The following is an 11,509-nucleotide window of genomic DNA, read 5'->3' as shown; positions in this document are numbered from 1 at the left end:
AAATATTTGAAGAAATAAAGGTTGAAAACTTCCCAATTTGGGTGAAAAATATAAACTTACACATTCAAGACATGAACAAACTCTGAACAGGATAAACTCAAAGAAATCCACACCCAGACAGAACATAATCAAACTACTGAAAGCTACAGATGAAGCTAATCTTGAAAGCAGTCAGCGAAAACGGGGGCTCATTATCTGTGGGGGAACAATGGCTTGGATGACTGCAGATTTCTTGCCAGAAACCACGGAGACTGTAGGAAGTGACACGGTGTTTTTAAAATGCTAAAAGAAAAGAACTGTTACCCTAGAATTCTAAATCCAGCAAAAATATCCTTCAAGAATGTAGGTGAAATAAAGGCATTCTCAGAAGAAGGAAAGCTAAGGGCATTCGTAGGAGCAAACCTGCTGTAAAGGAATTGATGAAGTTCCCCAGACAGAGGCTATGCCCTGCTTCCATCCCAGCAGGGCCTAGTGGCACCTCAGCATCATCTCTTCCCTGCTGAGCCCAAGGGTAGCCACCAGGTATAAAGAATGGATTACCCATGTGATTCAACTATCATTTTCAATTTACAAAGTAAATGCAGAGATTTCAGATGTACAAAAGTGGCCTTCAGAGGCCAATGGTGTTTCTGGAACACGATAAAGTCAAGTAAAGGACTTACACACTGAGGGGATGCAGTACAGTCACCTGGCTGGGGCAGCTGGTGTCTTTGACAGTAACTGCTTATGACAGAGGTTCCCATGGCATCCGGGCCTTGCAGGATGCTGTTGAGACTCAGAGAGAATAAAATGCCAGCAGTATGGCCCAGGCTCCCATGCTAAGGATGGGAGGCATCAGAAGACTCTAGATGCTGGGCCAGAGCCTGTGGGTGGGTGCGTCAGATGAAACATTCTCTGCCAGCAGAGGTGATATCCCCTGGGGGCTTCGTGGCTTTAGTGAGAGGGAACTGAGGCGGGGAAAAGGGTGGACATGTGGGTGGCCACGCAGGTGACAAAACTCAGTGATTGGCTAAATCGTCTGCAGAGAATTGGGATGTTTCCTTGGTAAAGGAGGTGGGTGAAGAACTAGTTTTGTGGCTGTTCTTGTGACCCGATGTTTCTCTGTAGACTGGCGTAGCCTGAGAGCTGAGCCTTATAACAGCTGATGTAAGGAGGATCCACCAATATTGCAGGTAGTTCGGAGAAGAGAAAGAAAAATACCTGTGATCCTGTGACCCTACCATGGCGACCATTATTTTCACGTAATCCCATTAATTGGCCAATAAACTTAAAGTGATCAGAAGACCTTTTCACTTTATGTGGATCACAAGCATTTTTCAATTCTACATCATCCTCATACTCATTATTTAAATAATTGCTTGGTTAACTGGATGTACATTAGCTAACTGGAGGTACATTAATTTGGGTAGTTTGCCCTTCTTTAACATTCTGAGTAAATGTAATGAAAATTGTCAGTGCTCCTCTTTTTCCTTCTCAGGTATTGCCAACCCTTTCTGGATTTTAACTGCAGCAAGAGAAATAGGGCAGGACATGTGTGTGTGTGTGCATGTGTGTGTGCGCCTGTGTGTTTGGGGTGGGGCACACTTTACTCTCCATGGATGCCGTGCATGCTGTTAGCCATCTTTTTGTGCAGGTGGTCTGCTCTGCAACTTATGCCTATCTTGGAAGGACCTGGCCCTGTCACTGAGCCTGCTTTCCCTTTCTAATTTTTAAAACAAATTATGTGATGAAAATGCTTTTAAAACCAATCTGTGACCCGAGTAGCAGGGATCCAGAGAGATTTTTCCCTTACTGATTAATTATGCAGATAAACAAATATTTGCTGAATATCTACTATGTACCTAGCCTGTAGTAGGTGTTGGGAATATAGCAATGCATAAAACAGACAGAAATCCCTGCCCTAACAGAGCGGACGGAACATTGGTGTTCTGTATTCACTGGTGAGGCAGAACCAATGAATAAATACATATACAATGTAATTCCAAGTGATAATAAGCATGAAAAGAAAAGGGAAGGAGATAGAGAGCTGGAAGAGGATTTTTAAATTTTTTTAAATTAAAAAAAATTTTTTAGAGGTGGGGTCCAGATGCCCAGGCTGGACTAGAACTCTTAGGCTCAAGTGATCCTCCTTCTTTGGCCTCCTGAGTAGCTGGGACTACAGGCATGAACCATCACACCTGGCTTAGAGGAGCTTTTTTAGAGAGGATAGTCAGGACAGCCTCTTTGACCAGGAAGTGTTAGAGCTGAATGAGCTGAGAGGTCCAGCCATACTTTTGGGAGGGAGAGTGAACTAGGCAGAGGGAACAGCAGGTGCTAAGGCCCTGAGGTAGGAGGAGTTCAGTGTTTTCAAGGAACGGCAAGGGTGGCAGTGAGGCTGGAGCGGAATGAGTGAGTGGGGGGTGGTGATAAGAGACAAGGTCAGAGAGGTGGGAGTGTCGATGAGGCTGTCTGGGGGCAGGTCTGTCCAGCGTGGGCCTTGGGGATGCGGGGAGTCAGGGCAGGCGCTCTCTCATCTGGGACCCCCACCCCCATCCTGGTTCTGTGGGAGGATATAGCTCAGAGTAGGAGACAGAAACAAACAAATCATTTTAATGTCTGGTGGTAGATGTTTTCAGAACCCAGAACCCAGGGGAAATTAGTGAGGCAACGATTTTCTCTCTTTTTGCTTGACTTCTGTTTAATTTATCTTCAGGCCTAGCATCAATTTGAAGATGCTAGGAAAAAAATTCAAAGTACCTGGAATCTAGCTAGGCAGTCAGGATTCTTTGGCTCTTCAAACCAGAGGTGAGAAAAAAGGGGGGTGTTTTCATTGTTTTTTAAAAGAATGAACATAGACTATCTTTCTCCCACTCTTCCCTTTCTTTTACCTGGGGTTGGCTGGGCCTGAGAGTGAAGATGCCATTTGAGTTCCACAGGTTAAGGGCATATGTTCCCTTTGTTTACGGGAGAGATGTTACAGCCAGGTTTTGGTAAAGTAAATCTTGGGCGACTGAATCCTGCCCACCCTCTGGCCATGGTGAAACTTGCACAGCCACAGGTCAGGGCAGGCTAGGTCTCTTAAGCCAAAAATCCAGAAGTGTCAGCAAATGCAGGGACCACCAGGCAATCCTTTATGTCTCAGCCTGGCAAGGAGTTCATTCCAGAGAGAAGCCGTCACTAATTCATTGTGTGATTTGGGGCAAGTTTGTGATCTATAAAATGGGAGTGGGGTAGGGTAGGATGTGTGTGGGGCTAGAATGATAGCCGTTGCCATTTTCAGCTTTCAAATTCCAGTGGATAAACATAAGGGAGCCTTTTAAGCAGGCTTAATTGGCAGAGATGAAGGTGGAAACAGCAGGAACAGCTGTAGGGGGACATGGCCCAGATGGAGTTCCTACAGGCTGAAGGGATTCCAGAAGGACAGACAGCTAGCGGGAAAGAAGAGCGAAGGTGGGGAGGAGGGGTGAGGTGTGGAGCAAGTGGAAGCCAGGTGTCGGTGGAGGGATGGGGGCACAGGGCAGAGGATGTGGCTTTCTGATTGGATGTGAGCTCTGCAGGACTCTTTAAAGTGGAGCTTGAGGAGCAGCTGGCTTGTCTGTGAGAGTCAGTCAGCTTAGCTGCGGGAGCCTGGCGTGACCCCCTGAGGAAGGAAGGGCTGGGTTGTATGTCCTTGTTCCTGGGCCCCTGCGACAGCATGTGGCATAGAGATGAGAGCAGGGACCTTGCGGTTAGAAGGTGTCAGCCTGAATCCAGCGGTGGTGCTGGAAGCATTAACGGACAGGTCTTTGGGCTCTCCCAGTCCTGACCAGTGAGCTCCATCACATCCCCTCAGAGACCCCACACACTATCATACACACTAATTCTGCATCCTCATTGTGTAGGTGCAGCTTCCAGACAAGTCTCCAGGATCCTTCCCTGCCGGATGGTGGCTCTAAGTCCTCTCACATAGAAATTCCAGAACCAGCTGCTTAAATCCTGGCACTGCCATTTGTGGGCAGTGTGTGCACCTACAAGTCACTTAGCTTCTCTGAGCTCTGGTTTCCTCTTGGAGGAGCGGAATCATGGTTACCTTGCAGGACTGGGACAGTTTCCTGAGCTGATACTCACGAGGCTCTTTGTCTGGTGCCCTGCACCCAAGAGGAGGCCGGGAAACGTTCTTTCCTTTCTCTTTCCCACATTAGGAAAAGTTGTGAAAGACTTGGATTATTGGGTGTCCTTTCTATGGAACCTTCCTGGGCATTTATCTGATGCTGTTGGGGTCTGGGTCTTTGGCTGGGCTACTTACACTATTCCAAACGCTGCACTTTATTGACCTGTAGATATGAACCAGTTTTCTGTCGGTTAGCAAATTCATTTCAGCATTCCTGACTGTCCAGATGTGTCTGTCCTTTAGGTTCTCCTTTGAAGTGATTGTAACATCTTACTGGTTCCTTTATTAATTGATGAATTAAATGACATCTTTGACATGTGTTCATTTTGTATTTGTATGAGTCATGACTTTACCTTTGAAATGATATTTTCAGGAACACCCACTTCTCTGATGATTCATAATTCATTAATTCGGATCAGATTTTCATCATTCAGTCTGCACTACTGATTTTATATTAAGTTCCAAGTCCCTCATTCATTCCCCAACCGCAGTACACACACACACACACACACACACACACACACACACAACACACACACACACACACACACATGGGTGCACATTGTCATTCCCTTTCACAGCCAGTGTCCCCTACACACCCACAAATATAGTGTTTTTTGCAAGGAGGGGGTTCTAAAAAACAGGCATCTGGATATTTTGGATTGAATGGGGATTGGATAGCTATGATATGAGGCAGTCTTGGAGACCAAATTGTAGGGAGTGGATGAGGTAGGACTCTCAGAAGGGAGTAATACTGTGTGTTATCTATTTGGAGTCTAAGTTTTACACTGAATTCCAACTTCAGCTCAAATGAAGGAATTGCACTGACCCAGTCTTCCTGGGGCTCCCTCTGAGGACTTTCATAGTGTCCCGTCTCCACCACTAAGGGAGATGGCACTGCATGCCAGCTGTGGGAGATGGCAGGCTGGGTAGAGCCCCTCTGTGACCACCTGCAGATTTGCCAGTATTGTTTTCAATGTCTTTCCCCATGGGGCTGTCATGTTCTGCTGCACTGGGCCGCCTAGGGCCTCTGCTGGACGAGGACCTGAGGTCCTGGAGGCCTCAGCAGGAGGCATGGGAAGGCTGCGTTGTGGGTGGTGGGTCCTGGATCGTCTCTGGGTGTCCCCTCCGCCTAGTTCCCCTTACTGATCCCTGTGGAGGACCGACGGATGGATCGGCTTCTGCCCTGGATAACTACCAGAGTCCTCCCAACACTCCCACTGATTGTAAAATATAGCAGGGCTCCAGGAAAAGCAGTCACAGGCTTTTCTCTCCACCACCAACTGCAGTCTGGGACCAGCAGCATTGACGTCACCTGGGAGCTTGCTCAGGCCCCAGCCCAGACTTGCTGCATCAGAAAGTGCCGTTTAACAAGATTCCCAGGGTGATGCCCATGCACTCTGGAGTTTAAGAAGTGCTAGAATGATGAAGGTCCCACTAACCTAGCAGTCTGTGAATGTCGTTAGCTGGGGCACGTGGCCAGTCACCATCACCCCTCAGAGCCTGTTTTCTCATCTGTGAACGAAGGACAATAACCTCTGGGCCACAGGGCCCCGGAGCAATCAAATGCACGCAAAAGCACTGCCCAGTATTGGGTATAACTTGTTTAAAAGCCAAGAGAACCTCAAGGAAAGCTTGGTGTGGGACGGGGTTGGCTGAGGAGAGCAGGTGTCAGGGTGGCCAGAGCTGGGCCCTGGAGCCGGCCACAGAAAGCGTTTTCGCTGGCTGCCTCACCTGCAGCAAGGAAGTGAGCTCCATGCCCTACCTTCGATTCCCAATCCCTTTCTGGGACATCTCCTACAGGGGTTCATCCTGGGGTGCCGTATATCAGCCTTCCCTCTTTGCACGTTCTCAGGACTAAATGGAGCCCTTTGCCCTCAGTAGACACGGGGAGTGAGGGGCAGAATGAAATCACTTTAATAGGATAGCAACATTTTAGGACCAGGAGTCACAGATGAAGGAAACATTTTGTCTTCCATTTTCACAATTCTGCTGAGGTGTATGGTTGCACTGGACAATCTTACAGACAGATTTTTCACATTGAGAACTTAATAAATAGATACTTAAAATGTCAGACTTCAGAGACAACGAGTTATGAGTGTGATTGTTTTCTTATTCTGTCTCCTCTGGGTCAGGAGGTTGCTTCCTGCCAGGCTGAGGGAGGCCAGGTCCCCTAGGAGGGGTACTCGTACTCCTCGGCACTGCGCCGGCCAAAATCCATCCAGCCCATGTAGTCCCGGTCACTTATCCTGTGGCTGGGGTCCAGGCTCTGCAGGTTCTTAACGACGGACATTCGGCCAGAAGGAGCTGAAAGGAACAGGGAGGAAAGAAATAGGGGTATCATATCTGAGGGCTTCACTAGTTCAGTTAGTGAAGGAGAACAATGGAAAAAGCCAGACAAAAGATAACGTAGACCTTCTTAAAGGTATCAAGGAGCTATCAAGGCAGTGGAATTGTTGGACCAAAACCTAAGCGAGGAGAAAGACCCATGTCTGTGTCACCGGAGAGAAGGCAATATTTACTAGTAATCAGAGTGTTTTATGTTCTACGAGTATTTAGGTGGATTCATTTCCTCCTGCCTTGCACAGACTGGGCCCTTGCATAGGTTCTCCTATAGTCTCCCTGCCCCTAAGGGTGTCTTGCTTATGTAGATGAACCAAGGAATTCTCCAGTACTTGCCCATTTCCAAATTTCACCCCTTGATATCCCTGAGGATATGTGACGTGTTTGGAGAGCTTGTCATTAAGGTAGTGCAATTACAGTATCTTGATGTTGGAATGATTTTTTAAAAAATGGAATCAAGTCCCATTGCTATATAAATAATGTTTGAAAATTATTACTTTGAAAGTTACCTTCTTTTAAAAAAGATTATATTCAGACAAAGACACATTGTCAGATTAAAATCTTGGCACTTTGAGTCAGTAACACTCAAAGAAGTGTGGGCGACAGGTGATAATAGAGGTGATTTAAATTAGCCATTTGACCAAAATGTAATAACTGAACCTGAAATTGTCCTTTGGGATGGATGTCAAGTCTTCAGGAACAGGGTGATCCTCCTGTATAATTCACACTGAAGGAGCAGGGACATGAAGCCCACAGGACAGACAGTGAGTGGCCTCAGGGGTATGAAATCAGTATAATGCCTTCTCCTGTGCAAACTAAGGGTTAAGAAAGGAGGCCCTTCAGGAGTAGAGGAGTGGAGACTCACTCAATGGTTCCCCTTGTGTTGGGGCTCACCGTGTCCCCACCTCTGCTGATGCTGGCTGTAGCCCTTCTGCATGAGGCTGCCCTTGCCAGCTCCTGCCCATAGGTGGACTATAGTCAGACCGTGGCTTAGTTACTGATGAATGACACCGCAGAGGCAGTTATCCTGTCTTACTGGGTAATGCAATTAAGTAAGCTAAGTTATAAACAGGAAGAATATCCCCACCTTTCTCTCCCCACCCCTATCTACGCTCAGTCTTGGAACTAAGAACCAACGCAGCACATTCCAGCCTTTTGTGCAGATGTCCCAGCCTATGCAGAAGAAAAACAGCCTCTGCTGTTTAATTGTTCAACACCTTTCTCCAGCAAAACCTGCAGACCCAATTACCTGTATATAGTCACATGGAAATATGACCCATCCTCCTGCCTGCTCTGATTAAGAATGCCCACTGTAAGGACTGGGCACAACCTGGATACCCACATAGTGGAAGCAAAGTGACAGCTTCAATGTGAACAAGCAGCCTCGGTTGTTGGTGGGGGCACCGTGTTCAGCCATGGAAGTGGCATTTATTACACACCTCAATTTTCCCATTCCAGCTCTGTCCTCATGTCATCTGTTTTCACCAGAGTCCTCACTCATTTCCCTGCGCTGACATAGACTAGGGGCTCAAAACTGATCTATGGAATTGAATTGAAGGGACTGGCTTCTTTACAGTTTAAAATGCAGAATGGACAGTACAGCTGGAAAGCCGCATGGCTTCCAGATCCTCTGGGGAGACAGGACTTGGAAGAAGTCTCAGCCCTACTGCTGCCTAGATGTACAAGCACATGTAGATTATTCATGCTTCTAGAGCCCCAGCTTCCACCCTGACAAAATAGGTACAATAATACTTACTGCTCAGGACAGTTGTGAGGACCGAGAGAGGCAATACAGATATAGCATCAGGGCTTTCCTGGCCATGGGGCAGGTGTAGATGTCTCAGCCCCTCAGCCCTCCAATAGAATTGCTTTTTCCACAGATCATTGAAGGCTGTACAGATAATTACTAATGATAAACTCTATTTTATTTATTTAAATTTTTTTATTTTAAATTATTATGGTTATATAATAGTTGTCCCGATGATAACCTCTTAAGCACTGCTCAAAGAGTACATTGTCATGTTTAGAACCTCTAAGCATAATATATACTATAGTTGAGTAAAATATGATAGGATCTAAAAATATGCAAAATAGCCAAAGAAACTGTGCAGTATTTACATGTGTAAGAATGTATTCCTAGTGCACATTTGTCAAATAGAAGAACAGAATTGTTTTCTGGCTAGCATTGATCCTGGGTTTTGGTAGCTAAATTTCCAAATGACTGCTATTCCCACCTGGTTTTGTTTGGCACAATAAGCTGAAGGCAGACGGAGAGGGGAGTTGAGAAGAAGGCCTAGGAAGAACTTTCCAGCTGAGATTTGTACTATAAGAGCCATTGTCAAGTGTTGGTTCTACGAAATAATTTGGTAACTAGTTTTTTTGCTAGAACAGTTTCTCTCGGATGTTCCCTAAAGTTGGAGAGGGGGGTTCCAGATTTATGGCTCAATGAATAGCCTAGGATATATATTTCAGACTGGTTTGGCTAAAATTCAACCCACAGCTGAGGACAGATACTGAATTACTTTCAGACAGAGAATCAGCAGGAACCCCAAAGCTTTAAGATTTCTCTGTCATCTGACTAGTATTTCCATCTCTTTCAAGTTAACTAGCAGGAAAGCAAAACAGAAGTTGGTAGTTGGGGCAATTTCCCAAAGAGAGGAAGAAATATAACAGATTACCTTGTTCCTTCCTTCTGAATCCCCTGGTCAAGGAATTCCAGTCTCACCTTTACATAAACCCACAGGAGACTCTGGAGAACAGAGCCCTCCATTTTCTCCCTCTCCAGTCAAGCCATGGGTTAGGGTTCAAATTCAGGCCCTGGCACACCAGTTGGGTAAGAGAGCTTCCTGGCAAAGGGGACCCACCTCCCACGTCCCCTCTACTGTGCTTGCTGAAAGGTGTGTTTGTCCAGTTTAGCACCCTGCCCCACAGCCAGTGTTCATCATCAGTGTCACCATGGATAAAGCTGGTAGAAAACACTGCCTCCAGTCCAGACCATGATTGCTGTCTGTGTGGCTCCCAGGTCCTGCGCATTTTCAGTAGAGGGTATTCAGTATATCTGGGAACTCTTTTCTAGGGGTCAGTAATTATCTTTTAATGTCTTCATAAAATGGTGTTGAGCTTAAACAGCACCACTGCTAAACATTTGTTCAAAGAGAGCTCTTTAAGAAGGTTCCCTTTACTAATAAATTAAGTCCTCCACACTATCTCTGTTTGCTATAAAAGACGTCCAGAAAACTGCACAGTTCAGTGCAGTGTAACTCAGGAAAGGAGAGTGAAAAAAGCCTATCAGTTTAACCTGTCGCCTGTGTTTCCCACCTCGGGGTTACTTCCAACAGGCAGGCGCTAGCGAAGGGGGTCAGGATTGGGAGCCCGGGGCAGGGGAAGAAGTGAGGGATGAGGAGGCAGCATCCTTACCTTTCCGGGCCTGCTGGATGTATCTGGCCAGCAGCGCGCCCAGGTGCCCTCGGGACTCGCCATCCGTCCTCTGCACCGACCTCAGCTGCCTCCGGGGCGGCTCCTCTGCCCGTGGCACCCCGGAGCCCGCGGGATCTGCCGGGGACACGGGCTGCGTCAGAGCGCCCGCCGCCAGGACGGCCATCAGCACGCACAGGCACACGCCCCGGTTCATTGCTGTGGAGAGCAAAGGAGGAGGGGGTGTTCACGGAAAGGCTGGGCATCCCAGGCCTCCTGCGGGGGGTCGGGCTCCCAGAAGCAGGCTCAGACCAAACGCTGGCGCTCCGGACCTGCCAGGCAGGCGCCGGCACCAGGACTCGCCGAGTGCAGACCCCAGCCCAGGGCCACCGTGCGCATCCAGGTGCACCCGGCTCGTCTTTCGGGTAATCCACACCCAGTGCCCAGCGGCGGAGAGAGACCCTGTGTTCTGCCGTGTTTAGCAGAAGGAATGTCTGCTTTCCTAAAGTTTGAGGAAGCTGTTGTAGAGTGCCTCTCTTCTAACCGGAATAGCATGGGATTAAAGATAGCCAGAAAAATACCCAAAAGGGAAGACGCTGTGGGAGGAAAGGAAGCACCTTCCCAGATACCTAAGAAACTTTCAATATGCAAATACAGTAAGTGGTGAAAAAAGAGAAGCACAGTTTAAAATGTAGGAGGAATAAAAGCCATATTTATAAAGTTTTCTCACGGTGCACATGGGAAATGGCAATAAACCACTTCGCAAAACATAGGCAGGGTTTTAAAAATGAGAAATATGCGCCCAGCCCTCAGTCGCGGCCAAAGCCCCGCTGCATTCTAGATCCGGCAGCAGATAAAACACCCGCACGTTTCTTTCCCTCCCCAAAGCTTTGAAATTTCCTTCGGTATTTAGGAAATGAATTTAAGCCTTCAACCCTCTTGGTATTTTATTTGAAAACCCTGATTTGCATGCGAATCCTAGCAAATGGGTATTTCAGCGTTGTACGCAAAAGAGAAGAACCATGCGGGCGTGGGAAAGTCTCCAAAGCGGCTCTCCCCACCCGGCCCTCATTTTTAGACCCACTGCCGTTACTTCTGACTTTAAGAAATGTCTTTACAGCTGTCGGAGGGAAGACACGGGGGGGGGGAAGGGAAAGGGGTACCAAGCTGAAGACAGCATTCTTCAAAGACGCAAGAGGGCTGACTCCCTCGAGGGCGAGCGCAGGGACCTACCTTCGGCTCAGACGCCGCCGGCTCAGCGTCCCCGCGGCTCAGCCCCGCCGCCGCGCCAGGCTCGGGATGGCCGGGCCACCGGCTGCCTCTTAAATAGCCCCGCCCGGCGCCGCCGGCCAGTCGCCTGCTCACCCAGCGCTGACGCAGCCCCGCGGCAACACGTGCTCGGAGGGCGGACACGGGGCGACAACCGTCTGGAGTGGCTCCTGGGGGCAGAGAGGAAGTAGCCCAGTGGAGGGGGTTGGCGGGACGCCCCGGGTCCAGTCCCCCGCCCTGTCCAGGGAGCTCCCGCCCCCGCCCCGTCCTGTCCCGCTGCCTCCCCGCCGCGCGGTCCCGGCGGGGCTCTCCGGGGTGGGGACGCGGGTTTCTGGCGTTTCCTCCTGGAGGGAT

General features: G+C 48.4%; 1 protein-coding gene across 1 annotated transcript; it reads right to left on the bottom strand.

The window, feature by feature from the left end:
* Window positions 1-6,030: 6,030 nt before the first annotated feature.
* CCK (cholecystokinin) lies at window positions 6,031-11,198 on the bottom strand. Its single transcript, XM_045530966.1, has 3 exons — window positions 11,120-11,198; window positions 9,890-10,105; window positions 6,031-6,436 (listed from the first exon to the last, which is right to left on the bottom strand). Exons 2-3 carry the CDS (start codon window positions 10,101-10,103, stop codon window positions 6,303-6,305), a joined length of 348 nt encoding a protein of 115 aa, XP_045386922.1. The 5' UTR covers window positions 10,104-10,105; window positions 11,120-11,198; the 3' UTR covers window positions 6,031-6,302.
* Window positions 11,199-11,509: the final 311 nt, after the last annotated feature.

This window comes from Lemur catta, chromosome 18, assembly GCF_020740605.2.
Source record: "Lemur catta isolate mLemCat1 chromosome 18, mLemCat1.pri, whole genome shotgun sequence".
Classification (NCBI taxonomy): Eukaryota; Metazoa; Chordata; class Mammalia; order Primates; family Lemuridae; genus Lemur; species Lemur catta.
This window is presented reverse-complemented; position numbering and strand designations above follow the sequence as displayed.